Source organism: Rana temporaria, chromosome 2 (genome assembly GCF_905171775.1).
Source record: "Rana temporaria chromosome 2, aRanTem1.1, whole genome shotgun sequence".
In the NCBI taxonomy this organism is placed as follows: Eukaryota; Metazoa; Chordata; class Amphibia; order Anura; family Ranidae; genus Rana; species Rana temporaria.
Window position 1 is genome coordinate 7,821,338 of NC_053490.1, and position 27,257 is coordinate 7,848,594.

Here is a 27,257-nt window from a genome sequence, read left to right on the forward strand (position 1 = left end):
GCAAAGTACCTTTACAAACACCTATGTCAATATTGTGCATCCAGGGAGGAGCAAGTCTATTGGTCAAGTAAAGAGCCCCTCCCCTCTTGCAGGAGGCAAGTTATTGCTACTACTTTTTTCATCGGTTCCTTCAAAACGTCAAACCAGCCAGACCGTTCCACTTCTTGGGGGAGAGCCAACTTAAAAAAGCCAGACAAGGAACAACTGCAGCCCACAAAAGACCGCGCACACACAGTGCAATACGACATGACAACACTATACGGTATTTGCAACACACACAATGCTGCTCGATATACAAAATGCTGGAAAAAAATTGCGGTTTTATCGTTTTCCTGAAAAGACCGGAGACGTTTTGTGTTAAAAGTCAGTAAAAGCAATACGTAAGTAGGTGATTGTATGTAGGCTTGTATAAGGGCATAATAAACTGCTGGATTAAACAGATGTAGATTTGCACTGCGGTATAAGAGCCGTTCACACCACAATATGGGGCGCTGCAACGCATGGGTTTGAGCCGAGCCACCAAGACCATTTTGAATAGGCCATCAATGCGTGAAAAAAAGGTCCTCTGCTTTTTTTTCCCAAAATGCATCACACTGCAATACACAGAGCATTATCACCTGTGCGTTATGATGCATTATGGTGCACTTCAGTGCGGGTGCATTGCAGCGTACTGTAGATGCGCTCTGGGTGCAATAGACCATTAATGAATGGTAATGCACAGTAACACGCATAAACAACATATAAGATCACGTGTTGTGAACGAGTCCTTACAATTAAGATTTCTACCTGGAACTTTTAACTTTGGATCATGTTTTTTTTTTTCCAGAGCTCCCTGGAGGCTCCTAAACCCAGTGCACTCAGTCTGATGACCACTTTCAACTACAATTGAGATGGTGGCACTGCAGGATGGGAAAGGCATGCCAAGTCATTGACTGCCAAGCTGTAATAGATATGGTGGCATGGCAAGATGGGAAATGCATGCCAAGTCATTGACTGCCAAGCTGCAATAGAGATGGTGGCACTGCAGGATGGGAAAGGCATGCCAAGTCATTGACTGCCAAGCTGTAATAGATATGGTGGCATGGCAAGATGGGAAATGCATGCCAAGTCATTGACTGCCAAGCTGCAATAGAGATGGTGGCACTGCAGGATGGGAAAGGCATGCCAAGTCATTGACTGCCAAGCTGCAATAGATATGGTGGCATTGTAAGATGGGAAATGCATGCCAAGTCATTGACTTCTAATCTGCAATAGAGATGGTGGCACTACAGGATGGGAAAGGCATGCCAAGTCATTGACTGCCAAGCTGCAATAGATATGGTGGCATTGTAAGATGGGAAAATGTATGCCAAGTCATTGACTTCTAATCTGCAATAGAGATGGTGGCACTACAGCATGGGAAAGGCATGCCAAGTCATTGACTGCCAAGCTGCAATAGATATGGTGGCATTGTAAGATGGGAAAATGCATGCCAAGTCATTGACTTCTAATCTGCAATAGAGATGGTGGCACTACAGCATGGGAAAGGCATGCCAAGTCATTGACTGCCAAGCTGCAATAGATATGGTGGCATTGTAAGATGGGAAATGCATGACTTCTAATCTGCAATACAGATGGTGGCACTGCAGGATGGGAAAGGCATGCCAAGTCATTGACTGCCAAGCTGCAATACAGATGGTGGCACAACAAGATGGGAAAGGAATGCCAAGTCATTGACTGCCAAGCTGCAATAGATATGGTGGCATTGTAAGATGGGAAAGGCATGCCAAGTCATTGACTTCTAATCTGCAATAGAGATGGCGGCACTACAGGATGGGAAAGGCATGCCAAGTCATTGACTTCCAAGCTGCACTAGAGATGGTGGACCTCAAGATGGGAAAGGCATGCCAAGTCATTGACTGCCAAGCTGCAATAGAGATGGTGGCACTACAGGATGGGAAAGGCATGCCAAGTCATTGACTGCCAAGCTGCAATTGAGATGGTGGCACTCCAGGATGGGAAAGGCATGCCAAGTCATTGACTTCTAATCTCCAATAGAGATGGTTGCACTACAGGATGGGAAAGGCATGCCAAGTCGTTGACTGCCAATCTGCAATAGAGATGGTGGCACTACAGGATGGGAAAGACATGCCAAGTCATTGACTTCTAATCTCTCCAATGGAGATGGTGGCACTACAAAATGGGAAAGAAATGCCAAGTCATTGACTTCCAAGCTGCAATAGAGATGGTGGCACTACAGGATGGGAAAGGCATGCCAAGTCATTGACTTCCAAGCTACAATAGAGATGGTGGACCTTCGGATGGGAAAGACATGCCAAGTCATTGACTTCCGAGCTGCAAGTCCATAATTGTGCTGCTAGGTTTAAAGCCCCCTGGTCTCTCTGGAAATAAAAAGGGACAAGACCTGTAAGAGTATGGGCACTCTGACATGCAAATTCATGGAAGGATATGTCACTTTGCTTATTCAGAACAAACTGATAGCCCACTTCCCGAGACAGGTAAGGAACTATGACGCCACTCTGCACAACCAGAGTCCAAGGTTAATCAAGAGGGGCTTCCAAGTATGAGGGAGCTTGTGACCTTCTTCATGTGACAGTGCCTGGGTCTGAGCTGCAACTCACCAGACCCCAACATTATCACATGGAAGGGCTAATGGGATAACCCTCCCAGTCTAGACTCTGGACCTTAGACCTGATTCTGCAGTAGGAAGCAGCGGGTTGTTGGGTAAGTATACATGCCTGGGATAAGCAGACAATGTTACTTTGCCCTGAAAGGTAAGTGTGTCTCTTGTACAAGCTGTCCGTGGGGGGGGGGGGGGCATCCCAAATCCCATTATGAAACGAATGACCAATACTGAAAAAATCACCAATAAAAAAGGACTGGTCTGTAGTGTATTCTGAGGTTTAGTGTTCTAGAAAGCTAGGCTTATCGGAAATTCCAGTGCTAAGCTGAGGTAATTGTGTAATGGTGACTGGAAGGGGTGGGGGACGGGATGGGTGCCAAAATGCACACTAAAAAAAAAAAAACTTAATATATGATTGTCTCCAGTTACAGAAACTAGAAACACAGCGATGGGCATGGGCAAGTTGGCCTCACCGTGGCGCCAGGGGAACTACAATGTCCAATGTGCCCCTTTCACGGACAAGCCAGAGGTTGCAGTTCCTCAGCCACGGCAAAGATGCCAGTTATTGGCGCCTTGACCAAGGCTTGGATATTGCATATCTGCTGCAGAGGCATCGAGCAGATAGTCGTTGAACCGGTTGGGCGGCTGTGAAATGTTGTAGTCTGAATTTTTCCTAATAGGAGGGCAACAGTGGCTCACCGCTTTGCCGTGGCAGGCCCCCGTACGTCGTGGAGTAATTGTTCATTTCTATACGAACATGCAAACTAGGACCGAGCTATCTACAAATAACACTCAAGCCTTTCTATCCATAACACTGTCTCACAAATACAACATCTCATCAACTAGAGTAAAAGACTGGACCGCGTGCGGGGGTCCCAGACACCACCCGGGTGGCATGGCGCCGGAATACGTGCATTTGAGCACGTTGGTATCGTGGTCCTGTGCCGCTTTTATGAACTGTTCAAATGAGGGGGGCAAGACTCCGGGGGGGATGTTTGATAACCTCCAACACAAAAAAAAAAAAAAACACGAGACGTTTGTATTTTGTGCTTTTACAGAAAAGTGGTGGTTTAGTACGTAACATCTAGAATACTTCTAGTTTTTTCGCAAAGAAAAAAAAAACTAGTATAGCAGCCTCGAATTTCATTGCAAAAAGCAAAAAAAAAGGAAAAAAGAAAAGAAAAGAAAAAATAAAGAAGAATGTTGTGCATTCGTTTCGTAGTTTTCCTGCGACAAAGCGAGGCGCCATCGCAGAGAACAGAATTTACGACAATTCTCTAATGCCAGACAGTGAGCTTTGGAAGACACAATTTTAAAACTGCATTAATGAAATTTCGAAAACTGAACAAATAAAAAAATAAAAAATTAAATAAAAATTCTGAAACATAAAAAAGAAAGGAAAAAAAGTGAGTGTGAGAAAACGCAGAGGCGCCAGCAATGTCGTAGGCGGAGAAGGGGGGGTGGCCTCTGCCATTGGGAACGGCTAACGAGTGACACATGGAAAACAGAAAAAGGTGGCGGCTTACAGAAAAGCAGCTTTTACAAAAACACTAAAAGAGTAATAAAGTGACCGATGCACTTTTTTTTTTTTTTCGTTTTTTTGTATTTTTTTGTGTGTGTGTGTTCCGTTGTTTTTGATCTTGCAGACAGACTTGGTGCCGCTCGTCAGTTGTTCCAGCACCCATGTAAGACTTGAGCGTTTGCATACAATGTTTTACTCCAGACCTGCAAGATAAAAATAATAAGTTTGGTCACAGATATTATTATTATTATTATTATTATTATTATACAGGATTTATATAGCGACAACAGTTTGCGCAGCGCTTTACAGTATAAAGGGAGACACTACAATTACAATACAGAAGGGATAGGAGGGCGCTGCCCATGTCTGCTTTTCACCATCTGCCTGGTTGTATACAAACATATTGATGTACGCACATCTACCCGCCGACCGCCCAACTGAGAAAATACGTTATGACTTTCGTGTTTAACGACTTAAGCCCCGGACCAATATGCAGCTAAATGCCCAGAGGTGTTTTTACAATTTGGCACTGCGTTGCTTTAACTGGTAATTGCGCGGTCATGCAATGTTGTACCGAAACGAAAACTGCGTCCTTTTCTTTCCACAAATAGAGCTTTCTTTTGGTGTTATTTCATCACCTCTGCGGTTTTTATTTTTTGCGCTATAAACAAAAATAGAGCGACAATTTTGAAAAAAATGCAATATTTTTTACTTTTTTCTATAATAAATATCCCCCAAAAATATATATAAAAAAACATATTTTTTCCTCAGTTTAGGCCGATACGTATTCTTCTACATATTTTTGGTAAAAAAAAAATCGCAATAAGCGTTTATCGATTGGTTTGCGCAAAATTTATAGCGTTTACAAAATAGGGGATAGTTTTATTGCATTTTTATAATTTTTTTTTTTTTTTTTTACTACTAATGGCGGCGATCAGCGATTTTTTTCGTGACTGCGACATTATGGTGGACACTTCGGACAATTTTGACACATTTTTGGGACCATTGTCATTTTCACAGAAAAAAATGCATTTAAATTGCATTGTTTATTGTGAAAATGACAGTTGCAGTTTGGGAGTTAACCACAGGGGGCGCTGTAGGAGTTAGGGTTCACCTTGTGTGTGTGTTTACAACTGTAGGGGGGTGTGGCTGTAGGAATGACGTCATTGATTGTGTCTGCCTATAAAAGGGATCACTCGATCGATGCAGCCGCCACAGTGAAGCACGGGGAAGCCGTGTTTACTTACGGCTCTCCCCGTTCTTCAGCTCCGGGGAGCAATCGCGAGGGGGCGGCTAGAAACGAATAGCCGCGCCCTCGTCCCGGATCGCTCCTGAAGCCACGGGAACCGCCGCATGTACCGGGGGGAGGTCCCGATCCACATCTAGGCAGGGACGTACAGGTACGCCAATGTGCCTGTCCGTGCCATTCTGCCGGCGTATATGTACATGCGGCGGTCCGGAAGTGGTTAAAGTACCGAAGTTTAGCGCCATTTCATGAGTGTGCGCAATTTTAAAGCGTGACATGTTAGGTATCTATTTACTCGGCGTGACTTCATCTTTCACATTATACAAAAAAAGGCGTTTGAAAAATTACTGCGCAAATACCGTGCGAGAAAAAAAAAGTTGCAATGACCGCCAATTTATTCCCTAGGGTGTCTGCTAAAAAAAAATATATAATGTTTGCGGGTTCTGATTAATTTTCTAGCAAAAAAAATTGGATTTTTACATGAAGGAGAGAAGTGGCAGAATAGGCCCGGTGGACAAGTGGTTAAAGAGTACCATGACCCTCCAGGGTTGCCTACCGGGCAACTTTCACCCCTTTTCTGCCCAGGAAGTGGGGCAAGATATCGAATTGACTAAAAAATAGATTTATAGTATATACACTTTTTACACATTGTGACTCAATGGTTGAAATTTTATGTTTGACAACAACGCACAATGGGAACGGGCCCTTGCTAAATCAATTGTGTCACAAGCATTGCTGTTCACTGAGGCACCACAAGAGGTCTCCCTCATACCACACTATCTCTGTATATAGGAAAGCTCTGTATATAGAGGATGAGCACGGCTGATGTACTTACATAGACAGGCCAGCGGATTACCAGTGGGGGGGTACATAGCTGTACGTTGGGGTTCCTTGAGCTCTGTATGTTGGCACAGAGACTTGATGTGCTCCTAGGGCAGTGTGCTGAGGCGTGGTCAGTAACGTGCCTGGATAAAAAAAAGGAAAGCGATGAAAGTTAAGATCCGTCCTACTAATTCAATAAGATTCTGTCACTCGTAGTGAGTCGGCTCCGTCTTTCCTGTGGTAGAGAGATTGCAACTGACACAAATCATTTGGTGCACCGCTGGCGTACCGCTGGATTGGAAGGGTGACAAGAAGCCACTGAATTACTTTATTCAGCCGGCACCCTCCTTCCGCCACCTTTACTGGCCTCTTCCGTGCGATTGAGGAGCCCGGCAAGGAATGTGACGTTACTGGCTTGAATGAGCATCTGATCAAACTGATATCGGTGTGATCAGATGCTTTGGAGGCCAGAGGCGAGATCGGGTGACACTAGGAAACTTCTCCTCTAGATAACCAGGGGGGGTACTAGGAAACTTCCCCAATTGGAAACACTGGGGGACACTAGGAATCTTCTCCACTAGGGAACACAAGGGACACTAGGAATCTTCCCCAATTGGAAACACTGGGGGACACTAGGAATCTTCTCCACTAGGGAACACAAGGGACACTAGGAATCTTCTCCACTAGGGAACACAAGGGACACTAGGAATCTTCTCTACTAGGGAACACAAGGGGCACTAGGAATCTCCTCCCCTAGGAAATACAAGGGGCACTAGGAATCTCCTCCCCTAGGAAATACAAGGGGCACTAGGAATCTTCTCCACTAGGGAACACAAGGGGCACTAGGAATCTTCTCTACTAGGGAATACAAGGGACACTAGGAATCTTCTCCACTAGGGAACACAAGGGACACTAGGAATCCTCTCCACTAGGGAACACTTGGGGACATTAGGAATCTTCTCCACTAGGGAACACAAGGGACACTAGGAATCTTCTCCACTAGGGAACACTTGGGGACACTAGGAATCTTCTCCACTAGGAAATACAAGGGGCACTAGGAATCTTCTCCACTAGGAAATACAAGGGTCACTAGGAATCTTCTCCACTAGGAAATACAAGGGTCACTAGGAATCTTCTCCACTAGGGAATACAAGGGGCACTAGGAATCTTCTCCACTAGGGAACACAAGGGACACTAGGAATCCTCTCCACTAGGGAACACTTGGGGACATTAGGAATCTTCTCCACTAGGGAACACTTGGGGACACTAGGAATCTTCTCCACTAGGAAATACAAGGGGCACTAGGAATCTTCTCCACTAGGAAATACAAGGGTCACTAGGAATCTTCTCCACTAGGAAATACAAGGGTCACTAGGAATCTTCTCCACTAGGGAACACAAGGGACACTAGGAATCCTCTCCACTAGGGAACACTTGGGGACACTAGGAATCTTCTCCACTAGGGAACACTTGGGGACACTAGGAATCTTCTCCACTAGGGAACACTTGGGGACACTAGGAATCTTCTCCACTAGGAAATACAAGGGGCACTAGGAATCTTCTCCACTAGGAAATACAAGGGTCACTAGGAATCTTCTCCACTAGGAAATACAAGGGTCACTAGGAATCTTCTCCACTAGGGAACACAAGGGACACTAGGAATCTTCTCCACTAGGAAATACAAGGGTCACTAGGAATCTTCTCCACTAGGAAATACAAGGGTCACTAGGAATCTTCTCCACTAGGGAATACAAGGGGCACTAGGAATCTTCTCCACTAGGGAACACAAGGGACACTAGGAATCCTCTCCACTAGGGAACACTTGGGGACATTAGGAATCTTCTCCACTAGGGAACACAAGGGACACTAGGAATCTTCTCCACTAGGGAACACTTGGGGACACTAGGAATCTTCTCCACTAGGAAATACAAGGGGCACTAGGAATCTTCTCCACTAGGAAATACAAGGGTCACTAGGAATCTTCTCCACTAGGAAATACAAGGGTCACTAGGAATCTTCTCCACTAGGGAACACAAGGGACACTAGGAATCCTCTCCACTAGGGAACACTTGGGGACACTAGGAATCTTCTCCACTAGGGAACACTTGGGGACACTAGGAATCTTCTCCACTAGGGAACACAAGGGACACTAGGAATCTTCTCCACTAGGAAATACAAGGGACACTAGGAATCTTCTCCACTAGGAAATACAAGGGGCACTAGGAATCTTCTCCACTAGGAAATACAAGGGACACAAAGAATCTTCTCCACTAGGGAACACAAGGGGCACTAGGAATCTTCTCCACTAGGGAACACAAGGGGCACTAGGAATCTTCTCCACTAGGAAATACAAGGGACACTAGGAATCTTCTCTACTAGGGAACACAAGGGGCACTAGGAATCTTCTCCACTAGGAAATACAAGGGACACTAGGAATCTTCTCAACTAGGGAACACAAGGGACACTAGGAATCTTCTCCACTAGGAAATACAAGGGACACTAGGAATCTTCTCTACTAGGAAACACAAGGGGCACAAGGAATCTTCTCCACTAGGAAATACAAGGGACACTAGGAATCTCCTCCACTAGGGAACACAAGGGGCACTAGGAATCTTCTCCACTAGGGAACACAAGGGGCACTAGGAATCTTCTCTACTAGGGAACACAAGGGACACTAGAAATCTTCTCCATTAGGAAGCACCGGTGGACACTAGGAAACACAAGGGGCACAAGGAATCTTCTCCACCAGGAAACACAAGGGGCACTAGGAATCTTCTCCACTAGGGAACACAAGGGGCACTAGGAATCTTCTCCACTAGGGAACACAAGGGGCACTAGGAATCTTCTCCACTAGGGAACACGTGGGGACACTAGGAATCTCCTCCACTAGGAAACACAAGGGGCACTAGGAATCTTCTCTACTAGGAAATACAAGGGACACTAGGAATCTTCTCCACTAGGAAACGCAAGGGGCACTAGGAATCTTCTCCACTAGGGAACACAAGGGGCACTAGGAATCTTCTCCACTAGGGAACACAAGGGGCACTAGGAATCTTCTCTACTAGAAAACACAAGGGGCACTAGGAATCTTCTCTACTAGAAAACACAAGGGGCACTAGGAATCTTCTCTACTAGAAAACACAAGGGGCACTAGGAATCTTCTCCACTAGGGAACACAAGGGGCACTAGGAATCTTCTCCACTAGATAACACAAGGGACACTAGGAATCTTCTCCACTAGGGAACACAAGGGGCACTAGGAATCTTCTCCACTAGGGAACACAAGGGGCATTAGGAATCTTCTCCACTAGAGAACACAAGGGACACTAGGAATCTTCTCCACTAGGGAACGCAAGGGACACTAGGAATCTTCTCCACTAGGGAACGCAAGGGACACTAGGAATCTTCTCCACTAGGGAACGCAAGGGACACTAGGAATCTTCTCCACTAGGGAACACAAGGGACACTAGGAATCTTCTCCACTAGGGAACGCAAGGGACACTAGGAATCTTCTCTACTAGGGAACACAAAGGGCACTAGGAATCTTCTTCACTAGGGAACACAAGGGGCACTAGGAATCTTCTCCACTAGGGAACACAAGGGACACTAGGAATCTTCTCCACTATGGAACGCAAGGGGCACTAGGAATCTTCTCCACTAGGAAATACAAGGGGCACTAGGAATCTTCTCCACTAGGGAACACAAGGGGCACTAGGAATTTTCTCCACTAGGAAACACTGTGAAGCTTCTCCACTAGGAAATACAAGGGGCACTAGGAATCTTCTCCACTAGGGAACACAAGGGGCACTAGGAATCTTCTCCACTAGGAAACACTGTGAAGCTTCTCCACTAGGAAATACAAGGGGCACTAGGAATCCTCTCCACTAGGGAACACAAGGGGCACTAGGAATCTTCTCCACTAGGGAACACAAGGGACACTAGGAATCTTCTCCACTAGGGAACACAAGGGACACTAGGAATCTTCTCCACTAGGGAACACTTGGGGACACTAGGAATCTTCTCCACTAGGGAACACTTGGGGACACTAGGAATCTTCTCCACTAGGAAATACAAGGGGCACTAGGAATCTTCTCCACTAGGAAATACAAGGGTCACTAGGAATCTTCTCCACTAGGAAATACAAGGGTCACTAGGAATCTTCTCCACTAGGGAACACAAGGGACACTAGGAATCTTCTCCACTAGGAAATACAAGGGTCACTAGGAATCTTCTCCACTAGGAAATACAAGGGTCACTAGGAATCTTCTCCACTAGGGAATACAAGGGGCACTAGGAATCTTCTCCACTAGGGAACACAAGGGACACTAGGAATCCTCTCCACTAGGGAACACTTGGGGACATTAGGAATCTTCTCCACTAGGGAACACAAGGGACACTAGGAATCTTCTCCACTAGGGAACACTTGGGGACACTAGGAATCTTCTCCACTAGGAAATACAAGGGGCACTAGGAATCTTCTCCACTAGGAAATACAAGGGTCACTAGGAATCTTCTCCACTAGGAAATACAAGGGTCACTAGGAATCTTCTCCACTAGGGAACACAAGGGACACTAGGAATCCTCTCCACTAGGGAACACTTGGGGACACTAGGAATCTTCTCCACTAGGGAACACTTGGGGACACTAGGAATCTTCTCCACTAGGAAATACAAGGGACACTAGGAATCTTCTCCACTAGGAAATACAAGGGACACTAGGAATCTTCTCCACTAGGAAATACAAGGGGCACTAGGAATCTTCTCCACTAGGAAATACAAGGGACACAAAGAATCTTCTCCACTAGGGAACACAAGGGGCACTAGGAATCTTCTCCACTAGGGAACACAAGGGGCACTAGGAATCTTCTCCACTAGGAAATACAAGGGACACTAGGAATCTTCTCTACTAGGGAACACAAGGGGCACTAGGAATCTTCTCCACTAGGAAATACAAGGGACACTAGGAATCTTCTCAACTAGGGAACACAAGGGACACTAGGAATCTTCTCCACTAGGAAATACAAGGGACACTAGGAATCTTCTCTACTAGGAAACACAAGGGGCACAAGGAATCTTCTCCACTAGGAAATACAAGGGACACTAGGAATCTCCTCCACTAGGGAACACAAGGGGCACTAGGAATCTTCTCCACTAGGGAACACAAGGGGCACTAGGAATCTTCTCCACTAGGGAACACAAGGGGCACTAGGAATCTTCTCTACTAGGGAACACAAGGGACACTAGAAATCTTCTCCATTAGGAAGCACCGGTGGACACTAGGAAACACAAGGGGCACAAGGAATCTTCTCCACCAGGAAACACAAGGGGCACTAGGAATCTTCTCCACTAGGGAACACAAGGGGCACTAGGAATCTTCTCCACTAGGGAACACAAGGGGCACTAGGAATCTTCTCCACTAGGGAACACTTGGGGACACTAGGAATCTCCTCCACTAGGAAACACAAGGGGCACTAGGAATCTTCTCTACTAGGAAATACAAGGGACACTAGAAATCTTCTCCACTAGGAAACGCAAGGGGCACTAGGAATCTTCTCCACTAGGGAACACAAGGGGCACTAGGAATCTTCTCCACTAGGGAACACAAGGGGCACTAGGAATCTTCTCTACTAGAAAACACAAGGGGCACTAGGAATCTTCTCTACTAGAAAACACAAGGGGCACTAGGAATCTTCTCTACTAGAAAACACAAGGGGCACTAGGAATCTTCTCCACTAGGGAACACAAGGGGCACTAGGAATCTTCTCCACTAGGGAACACAAGGGGCACTAGGAATCTTCTCCACTAGATAACACAAGGGGCACTAGGAATCTTCTCCACTAGATAACACAAGGGACACTAGGAATCTTCTCCACTAGGGAACACAAGGGGCACTAGGAATCTTCTCCACTAGGGAACACAAGGGGCATTAGGAATCTTCTCCACTAGAGAACACAAGGGACACTAGGAATCTTCTCCACTAGGGAACGCAAGGGACACTAGGAATCTTCTCCACTAGGGAACGCAAGGGACACTAGGAATCTTCTCCACTAGGGAACGCAAGGGACACTAGGAATCTTCTCCACTAGGGAACACAAGGGACACTAGGAATCTTCTCCACTAGGGAACGCAAGGGACACTAGGAATCTTCTCCACTAGGGAACACAAGGGACACTAGGAATCCTCTCCACTAGGGAACACAAGGGGCACTAGGAATCTTCTCCACTAGGGAACACAAGGGGCACTAGGAATCTTCTCCACTAGGGAACACAAGGGACACTAGGAATCTTCTCCACTAGGAAACACTGTGAAGCTTCTCCACTAGGAAATACAAGGGGCACTAGGAATCCTCTCCACTAGGGAACACAAGGGGCACTAGGAATCTTCTCCACTAGGGAACACAAGGGGCACTAGGAATCTTCTCCACTAGGGAACACAAGGGACACTAGGAATCTTCTCCACTAGGGAACACAAGGGACACTAGGAATCCTCTCCACTAGGGAACACAAGGGGCACTAGGAATCTTCTCCATTAGGAAGCACCGGTGGACAGTAGGAAACTTCTACATTAGGAAACACTGGGGGACACTAGAAAACGTCTCCACTAAAAAACACAAGATACACTAGGAGTTTTCTCCACAAGGAAACACTGGTGGACACTAGGAAACGCCTCTAATTGGAAACACTGGGGGACACAAGGAAACACAAGAGGTACTAGGCATTTTCTCTACTAGATAACACTAGGAAGCTTCTCCACTAAAAAACACAAGGGACACTAGGAATCTTCTCCACTAGGAAACGCAAGGGGCACTAGGAATCTTCTCTACTAGGGAATACAAGGGGCACTAGGAATCTTCTCCACTAGGAAATACAAGGGGCACTAGGAATCTTCTCCACTAGGAAACGCAAGGGGCACTAGGAATCTCCTCCCCTAGGAAATACAAGGGGCACTAGGAATCTTCTCCACTAGGAAATACAAGGGGCACTAGGAATCTTCTCCACTAGGGAACACAAGGGACACTAGGAATCTTCTCCACTAGGGAACACAAGGGACACTAGGAATCTTCTCCACTAGGAAATACAAGGGGCACTAGGAATCTTCTCCACTAGGGAACACAAGGGACACTAGGAATCTTCTCCACTAGGGAACACAAGGGACACTAGGAATCTTCTCCACTAGGAAATACAAGGGACACTAGGAATCTTCTCCACTAGGGAACACAAGGGTAACTAGGAATCTTCTCCACTAAGGAACACAAGGGACACTAGGAATCTTCTCTACTAGAAAACACAAGGAAACACTGGAGAACAAAAGGAAACTTCTCCACTAGAAAACACTAGTAAACGTCTCTACTAGGGAACATCTCCACTAGGAAATAATAACAGACACTAGGAAATACTAGGGACACAAAGAATCTTCTCCACTAGGAAACTTTTCCACTAGTAGACACTGGGGGACACTAGGGAAATTCTCCACTAGGAAACATTGGGGGACACTAGTAACCTTCTCCACTAGGAACCCCTGGAGGACACTAGGAAACACAAGGGACACCAGGAATCTTCTCCATTAGGACTCTTCTCCACTAGGAAACACAAGGCACACTAGGACTCTTCTCCACTAGGAAACACTAGGACATTTTTCCACTGAGAGACACTAGAAAACTTCTCCACTAGGAAATACTAGGGGACACTATGAAACATATCCACTTCTCCAGCTTCTCCCTACTCTATCTAAAAGTGATTACAAACTTGGCTTTATGTATACATGCACTTCATTTGGACTTGTCTGTACAGTTTGCTGATAGGCTAAATCAGCCTCCAGTTTTTGGAATTCAGATTCCAGCAGCCGAGGTCTCTGTACATCTATCACCGGCCATTTAAATGTCGGGCCCTCTTTGGCACAGTTCACCTCTAGCTATGGGTGATCCAAAGTCAGATCTTTCACTTTCACTCACCAAAGGAGAACCCACCTGCTGACATGGCCATGGTGGTCCCGGCAACCATTCCCATTGCAACGCCATTAGTCCGTTGTGCCGCTACAGGGGCCGGGTATATCGCAGAGGGAATGCTGTTTGGTTGGACCACAGTGGTGTGGTGGATGACGTGGGGCTGTGCGGCATAGACAGGTTGTGTGTAGTAAGCGCCCTGAGGAACAAGAACGAGGGGTCATTTAGACACAACAGAGGTCATGTTATACATGTCAAAAATCAAAATAACTTTCAGCCAATCCAGTTGTTTGCAGTCAAAGCCGGCAACAATCGTGCGTCTCCCAGTCCTTCCCGGCTATGAGCCCAATGACCCAAGCTTATTTTTCTTACTGCAGAAAATCTAATATAGCTAGATTCACATAGATAGGTGCAAACTTGCGGCGGCGTAGCTTAGCGTGTTTAGGCTACGCCGCCGTAAGTTAGCTAGGCAAGTACATGATTCTCAATGTACTTGCCTGCTATGTTACGGCGGCGTAGCCTAAAGCGGGCGGGCGTAAGGGCGCCGAATTCAAATCTGTGTAAGGGGGGCGTGGTTTATGTTAAGGCTTGACCTTACGTTTTTGAAGTTTTTTTCTTACTGCGCATGCGCCGGGTGCCTACATTTCCCAGTGTGCATCGCGGCTAAGTACGCCGTACGGGCCTATTGATTTAGACGTGGACGTAAATCGCTATTCGCGGACGACTTGCGCAAACGATGTAAAAATTTTGAATCTCGAAGCGGGAACGGCGGCCATACTTTAACATTGCTATTCCATCTAATAGATGGAATAACTTTAGGCCCGATAATGGCTTACGGAAACGGCGTAAAAGTATTGCGGCGGCCGGGCGTACGTTCGTGAATCGGCGTATCTCCTCATTTACATATTCTACGCCGCAATGGAAGCACCACCTAGCGGCCATCCAAAATATTTCAATCTAAGATAGGACGGCGCAAGCCGTCATATCTTAGATATGTTTAAGTGTATCTCTGTTTGAGCATACGCTTAAACATAAGTCGGCGTAGATTCTGAGTTAGGTCAGCGTATCTACTGATAAGCCGGCCTAACTCTTTCTGAATCTACCTAATAGTGTCTATGGGGTCTTGGGCTCCATGCACACCTGGGCAATTTAAATTGTGGGCAGAATCGCCACGATTCAGAATCGCAGCAAAATGCGGAACGTGTTTTCAAAGCTATTATTTCTGAATGGCACCCCAAACGTGGTGCAACTTTGCCGCGCGACAAAACTCGGCAAAGTCGTAGGTCGCATGCCGCCCAAAAGACCTTCCGACAATCGCGGCAAAAATCTCCCTCACTTGGACTCTCCTGTAGTCCAAGAAAGGGGGGCGAGCACGACACTCCACACCAAAGAGAAAGCCTTGCATTACTGTGTGGAGTTACAGACAGAAGAACAGGAAGTGAGGATTTCTCAGAAGAAATAAGGACATTTAACCACTTAAGGACCACCTCCTGCACATTTACGTCGGCAGAATGGCACGGCTGGGCACAAACACGTATAGGTACGTCCTGTGCTAGTACCCAGCCGTGGGTCGCAGGCGCGCGCCTGCGACCCGCTCCGAAGCTCCGTGACCGGGGGACCCGATCGCCGCTGGAGTCCCATGATCGGTTCCCGGAGCTGAAGAACGGGGTGAGCCGTATGTAAACACAGCTTCCCCGTTCTTCACTATGGCGGCGCATCGATCGTGTGATCCCTTTTATAGGGAGACACAATCGATGACGTCAGACCTACAGCCACACCCCCCTACAGTTGTAAACACACTTCAGGTCACACATAACCCCATCAGCGCCCCCTTGTGGTTAACTCCTAAACTGCAAATGTAATTTTCACAGTAAACAGTGCAATTTAAATGCTGTGAAAATGACAATGGTCCCAAAAATGTGTCAAAATTGTCCGAAGTGTCCGCCATAATGTCGCAGTCACGAAAAAAATCGCTGATCGCCGCCATTAGTAGTAAAAAAAAATATGCAATGCAATAAAACTATCCCCTATTTTGTAAACGCTATAAATTTTGCGCAAACCAACCGATAAACGCTTATTGCAATTTTTTTTTACCAAAAATAGGTAGAAGAATACGTATCGGCCTAAACTGAGGAAAAAAATGATTTTTTTTTATATATTTTTGGGGGATATTTATTATAGCAAAAAGTAAAAAATATTGCATTTTTTTCAAAATTGTCGCTCTATTTTTGTTTATAGCGCAAAAAATTAAAACCGCAGAGGTGATCAAATACCACCAAAAGAAAGCTCTATTCGTGGGAAAAAAAGGACGCCAATTTTGTTTGGGAGCCACGTCGCATGACTGCGCAATTGTCTGTTAAAGCGACGCAGTGCCGAATCGCAAAACCTGGCCGGGTCCTTTAGTTGCATTTTGGTCCGGGTCTTAAGTGGTTAAAAGCAAAATGGAAGGATGAGGTAAGTGAAGGAGGACGGCACTAAGGTAAAGGAAGATATTTAGGAAAAATAAATTACCTTTACAACCCCTTTAAGGTTCAGAGGGGCTTTAAAAAGACAAACATGGGGAAATGTGTATGAATTTATCAATTGCAGAGATGACGTTTTATGTTGTATGTTGCCCCCATATACACTTCAAACATGCGCTGCACATACACAAGACGGCCACTGTGTGTCACTGGCGAGCACCCTTACCTGGGCATACAGGTTCTGCTGGGGGTAGGCACTTCGGATGGGGTACATCGCTGTCTGGTATGGGTTGGGGGATGGGGAATACGGCGGAGGAGCGCTATTACTCTGCGCTGGAGGGACTTTGTAAGGGGTGCCGGCTGTGTACCCTGCGGGAGGAGGAACAAACAGGCAGCAGATTAATTACAATGTAAATATAAAAGACATAAAAACACATACAGTATATTTTCTGACTATTTAAAGCGGGGGGGTTCCACCCGCCATTTTTTTTTAAAGTCAACAGCTACAAACACTGTAGCTGCTGACTTTTAATAAGGACCCGGTCCGAAGCTCCGTGACCGCAGCCGCGAAAACTCACGGCTCCGATTGCTGCCGGTGTCCCGTGATCGGTCACCGGAGCTGAAGAACGGGGAGAGGTGAGTGTAAACACGCCTTCCCCGTTCTTCACTGTGGCAGTGTCACTGATCGTCTGTTCCCTGATATAGGTAAAGACGATCGCTGACGTCACACGTCCAGCCCCGCCCCCCTACAGTTGGAAACACACATGAGGGCACACTTAACCACCAGGGGGTGCTAAGGGGTTAACACCTTCACTGCCATTGTCATTTTCACACTAATCAGTGCATTTTTTATAGCACTTTTCGCTGTGAAAATGACTCCAAAATGTTTTCAAAATTGTCCGATCTGTCCGCCATAATGTCACAGTCACGAAAAAAAAAAATCGCTTTATATATATATACTGTATTTATTGGCGTATAACACTCACTTTTTTACCCTGAAAATAGAGTGTAAACTGTGCCTGCGTGTTATACGCAGGGGGCCGTGGAAAGTTTTTTTCCTGAAACTTCCCTCTTAAAGTTAGGGTGCGTGTTATACGCCGATAAATACGTTATATATAAAGCGATTTTTTTTATTTTTTTGTGATTGCGACATTATGGCGGACAAATTTGACAAATTTGTCACATAAAAAATAAATAATTATATTAAAAAAATATACATATATAAAATAATAAAAAATATATAAATATATTATATATACACACATACAATAAATAATAATAAAAAAAAAATGTGTCAAAATTGTCTGATCTGTCCGCCATAATGTCGCAGTCACAAAAAAAAACCCAAAAAAAAAAAAAAAAAAGCTTTATATATATATAAAAATATCTAAAATTATATATATATATATATATATATTTATATATTTATTTTAGATATTTTTATATATGTATTATTATTATTTATTGTATGTGTATATATAATATATTTTTTATTATTTTATATATGTATATTTTTTTAATATAATTATTTATTTTATATGTTTTTTTATTATTTTTATATATAAAATAAATAATTATATTAAAAAAAAAAAAATATATATATATATATATATATATATATATATATATATATATATATATATATATATATATAAAATAATAAAAAATATATTATATATACACACATACAATAAATAATAATAAAAACAAAAAACAAACAAAAATATATATATTTAATATATATAAAATATAAATTTACACACACAGGGGTAGATTCAGGTAGAATGGCGTAAATTTCTGCGGGCGTAGCATATCTCAGATACGCTAAGCCACCGCAACTTAGTGAGGCAGGTTCTGTATTCACCAAGAACCTGCCCCCCAAGTTACGGTGGCGTAGCGTAAATGTGCCGGCGTAAACTCGCCTAATTCAAATTGTGAAGAGGTGGGCGTGTTTTATGCAAATAAAACATGACCCCACGTAAATGACGTTTTTGACCAACGGCGCATGCGCCGTCCGTGAAAGTAACCCAGTGCGCATGCTCCAAATTAACCCGCAAAAAGCCAATGCTTTCGACGTGAACGTAAATTACGCACAGCCCCATTCACGGACGACTTACGCAAACGACGTAACATTTTTAAAATTCGACGCGGGAACGACGTCCATATTTAACATAGGATACGCCTCATATAGCAGGGGTAACTATACGCCGGAAAAAGCCTAACGTAAACGACGTAAAAAAAAATGCGCCGGGCGGACGTACGTTTCTGAATCGGCGTATCTACCCAATTTGAATATTCCTTGCGTAAATCAATGGAAGCGCCACCTAGCGGCCAGCGTAAATATGCAGTTAAGATACGACGGCGTAGGAGACTTACGCTGGTCGTATCTTAAACAAATTCTGGCGTATCTGATTCTTTGAATCAGGCGCCAAGATACGACGCCTCACACTCAGAGATACGCCGTCGTATCTCCTACCTGAATCTACCCCACACAGTCTATCTTTCCCCACATGGAGAGGAGACGCCTCTGGTGGTGTGACATTAATGTATATTCTAAAACCGCTAGCGACAAAGGTAATGGCGGCGGAGTGATCGAAAGCCAGCTGAGCCCTCAGCGCTGAGTCAGCAAGTAAAAAAAAAAAAAAAGAGAAAATGGATTATTTACTGAAAGCTGCAGAAGAAGCCTGGTAAGTCCTGTTCTCAGTGCCACTGTCCACGGGCAGGTGGTAGGTGCCCTCGTTGGCACAGGATGATGAGGTCTGTGGCCATGCTTGCTTCATCAGAAGTGTTGCTTAAAGACAAAATAGGAAAAAAAGAAGAAGAAGGTTACACAATGGAAGAGGGGTACAGATTTCCTCACCCTCCCACATCCCAGCCTGTGCCAACCAGGGGGGGACCTGCTCACGACTGCCTACTGGTCTCACTGCTGCTGACTGGAGAAGGCAGTATAAAATCACATTCTCTTATCATACATCATAAAAAAAATAAACATAAATAAAAAATAAACATAAATAAAAAATAAATAAATAAAAAATAAACATAAAAAATAAAAATAAACATAAAAAAATAAAAAATAAAGATAAATAAATAATAAAAAATAAACATAAATAAAAATATAAAAAATAAAGATAAATAAAAAAATAAAGATAAATAAATAATAAAAAATAAACATAAATAAATAAAAATAAAAAATAAACATAAATAAAAAAATAAAAAATAAACAAATAAAAAATAAACATAAATAAATAAAAATAAATCAAATTTCCCACTGCAGTTCCAGCACAGAGCTTGTGGTCACATTACAGGAATCCCCCGCAACCAAAAATATAAAACATACAATTTCTATACAAGCCATCATACAATTTAGTGTTGTAAATAACGACTTTTCCTTTTCCAATCTGCAGCTGCTGTGATATTCTGTAAAACCCAATTCAATATGGCAACCTGGAGACATTTCCCACACCGTTGGTGTACAGAACGCCCCCCCCCCCACAAAGGGTTACTTCTCCTCCTCGTGTGATTGGTTCCCTGATTTTCCCAGAAGGAGGAACCAAGTTATGATTCAGATTTAAGGCGCACCCTGCAATAGGAATCTCAGTTTTTAGTGAAAGGGTTCAAGTGGTTGTAAAGCCTCACAGATACCCACTGAAGTGACTGGCCTCAGGTGATACACGGAGAGGAAACAAATACGTTGTACCTGTCTATCTGGTTGGCACCGAGGTGACGCACTGGTTGGCACCGAGGTGACGCACTGGTGATATGCGCTGGTGGGCAATGATGGGATGCACTGGTGCATTGATGAGGTGGCACTGATGGGCTGCACTGATGAAGTGCCACTGGTGGGCACTGATAGACACCAATGAGGTGGCACTGATGGACACTGATAGGCTGCACTGGTGGGCACTAATGCGGTGGCACCGATGGGCTGCACTGGTGGGCACTGATGTGACACTGACAGGTTGCACCCCACCTCTCCACCCTAAACAATTATCTCCTCCCCACCTCTCCACCCTAGGTTTTTTGAGATGAGGAAAAAAAAAAGTAAATTAGTGCCACCTGCCAATCAGTGCCATCTGCTAGTACCATCTTTCAGTGCCATCCGGTGCAACCTGCCAGTGCCAATAAGTGCCACCTGCCAATCAGTGCCTTCTGCTGGTGCCATCTTCCAGTGCCAATTAGTGGCATCCAGTGCCACCAAAAAATAAATAAAAAATCGGCCTAAAATATCGGCCGCATAAATCGGCATCATATATCGGCCATCGGCCGCCCCGATTTCTAAATATCGGCATCGGCCAGAGAAAAACCCATATCGGTCTACCTCTAATAGACATCCCAGGAGATAGCAGGTGGGTGGGACATAACACTGTCCTCACCTAGGAGGGAGTGGAGCTCTGCATTAGGTTGACTATCGATGGACGTGGGTAGGTTGGTGTGTGCACCTACCTGCCTCGAATCTCTACTACTTCATTGGAAAACCAAGGGGACCAAACCGTACATCAGGAAGTACGCACTCTGCTGCTTTTGGATAAATGTCAAAGATAAAACACAATCTATCAGAGAGCGGCGGAAGCCTCGCCGCCGCGAACAAGAGGCGGCAACATCAGAATCCTGACAATCCGCCGCTGAAAATTCTCATCTTTCCTCCGGCAGCCGCACAGAGAATGACAGCGAATGACTGACAGGCAAACGCAGCCCTCAAACATAAATCAAACGCGGATTCTGCTGGCTGATCAATGTGACCTCGCTGGAGTTCTTCTCGCGCCGCGCCGCGGTGTCAATCTCACGGCGCTTTGAAGGTCTCCGATCAAAACTGCCATAGGAAGAAAGTGTCTAAATCAGAACACAAAAGATGCTGGATGTCAGACGCGGTTATGAATTCGTCTCAAGCGGCGGCTTTATTATAAAATTGCGGTTGTTCTAAAACTGCCGGAAAAAAAAAAAGGTAAAGAAACATTTATATACCGTGCCTTGAAAAAGTATTCATACCCCTTGAAATTCTCCACATTTTCTCATGCTACACCCAAAAATGACAAGGAGGCAGCTGCGGGACAGAGGAGGAGGCAGCTGCGGGACAGAGGAGGAGGCAGCTGCGGGACAGAGGAGGAGGCAGCTGCGGGACAGAGGAGGAGGCAGCTGCGGGACAGAGGAGGAGGCAGCTGCGGGACAGAGGAGGAGGCAGCTGCGGGACAGAGGAGGAGGCAGCTGCGGGACAGAGAAGGAGGCAGCTGCGGGACAGAGGAGGAGGAAGCTGCGGGACAGAGGAGGAGGAAGCTGCGGGACAGAGGAGGAGGCAGCTGCGGGACAGAGGAGGAGGCAGCTGCGGGACAGAAGAGGAGGCAGCTGCGGGACAGAGGAGGAGGCCGCTGCGGGACAGAGGAGGAGGCCGCTGCGGGACAGAGGAGGAGGCAGCTGCGGGACAGAAGAGGAGGCAGCTGCGGGACAGAAGAGGAGGCAGCTGCGGGACAGAGGAGGAGGCAGCTGCGGGACAGAGGAGGAGGCAGCTGCGGGACAGAGGAGGAGGCAGCTGCGGGACAGAGGAGGAGGCAGCTGCGGGACAGAGGAGGAGGCAGCTGCGGGACAGAGGAGGAGGCAGCTGCGGGACAGAGGAGGAGGAGGCAGCTGCAGGACAGAGGAGGAGGAGGCAGCTGCAGGACAGAGGAGGAGGAGGCAGCTGCAGGACAGAAGAGGAGGCAGCTGCAGGACAGAGGAGGAGGAAGCTGCGGGACAGAGGAGGAGGAAGCTGCGGGACAGAGGAGGAGGCAGCTGCGGGACAGAGGAGGAGGCAGCTGCGGGACAGAGGAGGAGGCAGCTGCGGGACAGAGGAGGAGGCAGCTGCAGGACAGGAGGAGGAGGAGGCAGCTGCAGGACAGAGATGACAGATGCTTTTTATAAATTACAATTTAAATAAAATCCACCCAGGAGGGGTGTACTCACTTTTGTGAGACATTGTGTGGGGGGGGGATTTATTCCAAGCAGATAAGTAAAAAGGGGAGCACAGGAAAAGGAAACCAAAGCGAATGTTTTGGGACGGGGGCATTGCAGCAATGTCTGGATGAGTGTTGGGTGGGCAGGCTGTGCTCCATGGATGGGGTAATTGATCGGCACAGGAAGCTGTAAGGAGATTAATCTCGCTAACAGCGGCTGTCCCCAGCGAGGCGAGCGGCGCTAATCCCCGTGCCGTTTTTCTGCTGATGAGACCACTTCGGCATCGCTAGATGTGCGGCTCCAACCTGCGGGGACTTTCTGAGCGTGTCGGTGTAATGAGCAGGCTGGACACAAGTGGCCTACTTACCCCCCCCCCCATCCCCTCCCCATCCCCCGATATATAACACTGGCAGGAAATTGTTCCGCAAGCAATTTGCAGGCAGAAAACTCCACATATCATTACACACAAGTCTTACCCTTCACATTTTAAAGGATATAAAAATTCGGAAGGGGACGTGACCAGGCTTATTGGAGGAGAAGAGCACTTTGCTTTAACCACTTAAGACCCGGACCATTATGCAGGTAAAGGACCCGGCCAGTTTTTGCGATTCGGCACTGTGCCGCTTTAACCGACAATTGCGCGGTCGTGCGACGTGGCTCCCAAACAAAATTGGCGTCCTTTTTTCCCCACAAATAGAGCTTTCTTTTGGTGGTATTTGATCACCTCTGCGGTTTTTATTTTTTGCGCTATAAACAAAAATAGAGCGACAATTTTGAAAAAAAATTCAATATTTTTTTACTTTTTGCTGTAATAAATATCCCCCAAAAACATATCTAAAAATTTTTTCCTCAGTTTAGGCCGATACGTATTCTTCTGCCTATTTTTGGTAAAAAAAATCGCAATAAGCGTTTATCGATTGATTTGCGCAAAACTTATAGCGTTTACAAAATAGGGGATAGTTTTATTGCATTTTTATAAAAAAAATTTTTTTTACTACTAATGGCGGCGATCAGCGATTTTTTTCATGACAGCGACATTATGGCGGACACTTCGGACAATTTTGACACATTTTTGGGACTATTGTCATTTTCACAGCAAAAAATGCATTTAAATTGCATTGTTTATTGTGAAAATGACAGTTGCAGTTTGGGAGTTAACCACAGGGGGCACTGTACGATTTAGTGTTCACCTAGTGTGTGTTTACAACTGTAGGGGGGTGTGGCTGTAGGACTGACGTCATCGATCGTGTCTCCCTATAAAAGGGATCACTCGATCGATGCGCCGCCACAGTGAAGCACGGGGAAGCCGTGTTTACATACGGCTCTCCCCGTTCTTCAGCTCCGGGGAGCAATCGCGAGGGGGCGGCTAGAAAGTAATAGCCGCGCCTTTGTCCCGGATCGCTCCCCGAGGGGATCCGACCGCCCCGACCCACGTCTAGGCAGGCATGTACAGGTACGTTGATGTGCCTGTCCGTGCCATTCTGCCGACGTATATCTACATGAGGCGGTCGGGAAGGGGTTAAAATGCATTTTTAATTTTGCCCCCTTTACCTTACCCTCCCCCCTCCACATATGCACACAGCTGTGCTCATAAGTTTACATACCCCGGCAGAATTTATGATTTCTTGGTAATTTTTCAGAGAATATGAAACTTTTCTCTCACTCATGGTTAGTGTTTTGGCTGAAGCCATTTATTATCAATCAACTGCGTTTACTCTTTTTATATCATAATGTCAACAGAAACGACGCTGATCAAAAGTTTACATACCCCGGTGATTTTGGCCTGATAACATGCACATAAGTGGACACAAAGGGGTTTGAATGGCCAATTAACCACTTGCCGACTATTTACGTTGTCAGAATGGCGTATAGGTACGTCCCTTTAACCACTTAAGACCCGGACCATTATGCAGGTAAAGGACCCGGCCAGTTTTTACGATTCGGCACTGCGTCGCTTTAACCGACAATTGCGCGGTCGTGCGACGTGGCTCCCAAACAAAATTGGCGTCCTTTTTTTCCCCACAAATAGAGCTTTCTTTTGGTGGTATTTGATCACATGTGCGGTTTTTATTTTTTGCGCTATAAACAAAAATAGAGCGACAATTTTGAAAAAAAAACAATATTTTTTACTTTTTGCTATAATAAATATCCCCAAAAATATATCAAAAAACTTTTTTTTCCTCAGTTTAGGCCGATACGTATTCGTCTACATATTTTTGGTAAAAAAAAAAATGGTTTACAATAAGCGTTTGGTTTGCACAAAATTTATAGTGTTTACAAAATAGGGGATAGTTTTATGGCATTTTTATTAATATTTATTTTTTCTACTAATGGTGGCGATCAGCGATTTTTTTTTCGTGACTGCGACATTATGGCGTACACATCGGACAATTTTGACACATTTTTGGGACCATTGTCATTTTCACAGTGAAAAGTGCTATAAAAATGCATTGTTTACTCTGAAAATGACAATTGCAGTTTAGGAGTTACCACTAGGGGACACTGTAGGGGGTTAAGTGTGACCTCATGTGTGTTTCTAACTGTAGGGGGGCGGGGCTGGACGTGTGACGTCACTGATCGCCTTTCCCTATATCAGAGAACAGACGATCACTGACACTGCAACTGTGAAAAGGTATGTTTACACTCACCTCTCCTTGTTCTTCAGCTCCTGTGACCGATCGCGGGACACCGGCGGCGATCGGGTCTGGGCCACGGAGCTTCGGACTGGGTCGCGGGCGCGCGAGACCCACGGCTGGGCACTTAAAGGGGACGTACAGGTACGTGTCTATGCCCAGCCGTGCCATTCTGCCGACGTTAATGTGCAGGAGGTGGTCCTTAAGTGGTTAAATCTGCCGCCCAGTGCCCGCCACGTGCGGCAGTGGGTCCTGGGAACTCGAGCTACACTGCGATATTTTGGATGGGGGAGCTACCCTGGGACATTTTGGATGGGGGAGCTACCCTGGGACATTTTGGATGGGGGAGCTACCCTGGGACATTTTGGATGGGGGAGCTACCCTGGGACATTTTGGATGGGGGAGCTACCCTGGGACATTTTGGATGGGGGGGCTACACTGGGGTATTTTGGATGGGGAGCTACACTGGGGTATTTTCGTTGGGTGCTACAATGTCACCACTGCTAACTCTGCAGCTGCTCCAGCTTTTTTTAAGCCGACTATATTTGGGATGCATAACAGACATCTTCTCTCCATAATAAGAAAAGGTTTTTCTCAGAAGCCAGGGACGGGTTGGACAGTATTCAGTGGTGGGAAGGTGGGTGGGCAGACTGCCCGTGGGCCGCAATAGCAGGCTGTCACAGAAGCATGGACAGGTAAGTATAACATTTTGGATAGGGAAGGTTACTTGCAGGACGGCTGTCCTGGAAATGTTACTAGAGAAGAAGAATGTAACGGGACAACAAGAGAAAGGATGAAAAGAGCTGGTGAATTATTGATGTGAGAAGGAGAGAATGGAAAGAACTAGGACAAGGCCGTGGCTGATGTCGGTATGAATAGAGCTGAAGGATCCGGGTCCCTCCTAAAGACCATACATTGCTATATTCACTCTCCTAAACACCATATACTCACATATTCTGTATTAATAATGAAATTGGCTCCACATGCCTCTTACCCACTGTGCCCCCCCTGGTCTCAGCTCATCCCGCCTACCCACTGTGTCCCCCCTGGTCTCACCTCATCCCTCCTACCCATTGTGTCCCCCTGGTCTCACCTCATCCCTCCTACCCATTGTGTCCCCCTGGTCTCAGCTCATCCCTCCTACCCATTGTGCCCCCCCCCCCCTGGTCTCACCTCATCCCTCCTACCCACTGTGCCCCCCCTGGTCTCAGCTCATCCCTCCTACCCACTGTGTCCCCCCTGGTCTCAGCTCATCCCTCCTACCCATTGTGCCCCCCCTGGTCTCAGCTCATCCCTCCTACCCACTGTATCCCCCCTGGTCTCAGCTCATCCCTCCTACCCATTGTGCCCCCCCTGGTCTCAGCTCATCCCTCCTACCCACTGTGTCCCCCCTGGTCTCAGCTCATCCCTCCTACCCACTGTGCCCCCCTTGTCTCAGCTCATCCCTCCTACCCACTGTGTCCCCCCTGGTCTCAGCTCATCCCTCCTACCCACTGTGCACCCCTGGTCTCAGCTCATCCCTCCTACCCATTGTGTCCCCCCTGGTCTCAGCTCATCCCTCCTACCCACTGTGTCCCCCCTGGTCTCACCTCATCCCTCCTACCCATTGTGTCCCCCCGGGTCTCAGCTCATCCCTACTACCCACTGTGTCCCCCCGGGTCTCAGCTCATCCCTCCTACCCACTGTGTCCCCCTGATCTCAGCTCATCCCTCCTACCCACTGTGCCCCCCTTGTCTCAGCTCATCCCTACTACCCACTGTGTCCCCCCCTGATCTCAGCTCATCCCTCCTACCCACTGTGCCTCCCCTGATCTCAGCTCATCCCTCCTACCCACTGTGCCCCCCCTGATCTCAGCTCATCCCTCCTACCCACTGTGTCCCCCCTGGTCTCAGCTCATCCCTCCTACCCACTGTGTCCCCCCTGGTCTCAGCTCATCCCTCCTACCCACTGTGTCCCCCCCTGATCTCAGCTCATCCCTCCTACCCACTGTGCCCCCCCTGATCTCAGCTCATCCCTCCTACCCACTGTGTCCCCCCCTGGTCTCAGCTCATCCCTCCTACCCACTGTGTCCCCCCCTGGTCTCAG

The 27,257-nt window shown here is 46.3% G+C and overlaps 1 protein-coding gene across 3 annotated transcripts in view; it reads right to left on the reverse strand.

Moving 5' to 3' along the window:
* Nucleotides 1-4,202: 4,202 nt before the first annotated feature.
* The window catches only part of FAM168A (family with sequence similarity 168 member A), a 187,295-nt gene continuing 164,240 nt past the window's right edge, over nucleotides 4,203-27,257 (reverse strand). For all 3 annotated transcript variants that reach the window (XM_040339796.1, XM_040339794.1, XM_040339795.1), the window contains 5 exons: nucleotides 19,280-19,405; nucleotides 16,841-16,983; nucleotides 14,177-14,351; nucleotides 6,227-6,356; nucleotides 4,203-4,348 (listed from right to left, as the gene is read on the reverse strand). In XM_040339796.1, coding sequence (XP_040195730.1) covers nucleotides 6,244-6,356; nucleotides 14,177-14,351; nucleotides 16,841-16,983; nucleotides 19,280-19,405 — 557 coding nt within the window. In that variant the 3' untranslated portion in view covers nucleotides 4,203-4,348; nucleotides 6,227-6,243. The remainder of the gene's footprint in view (nucleotides 4,349-6,226; nucleotides 6,357-14,176; nucleotides 14,352-16,840; nucleotides 16,984-19,279; nucleotides 19,406-27,257) is intronic.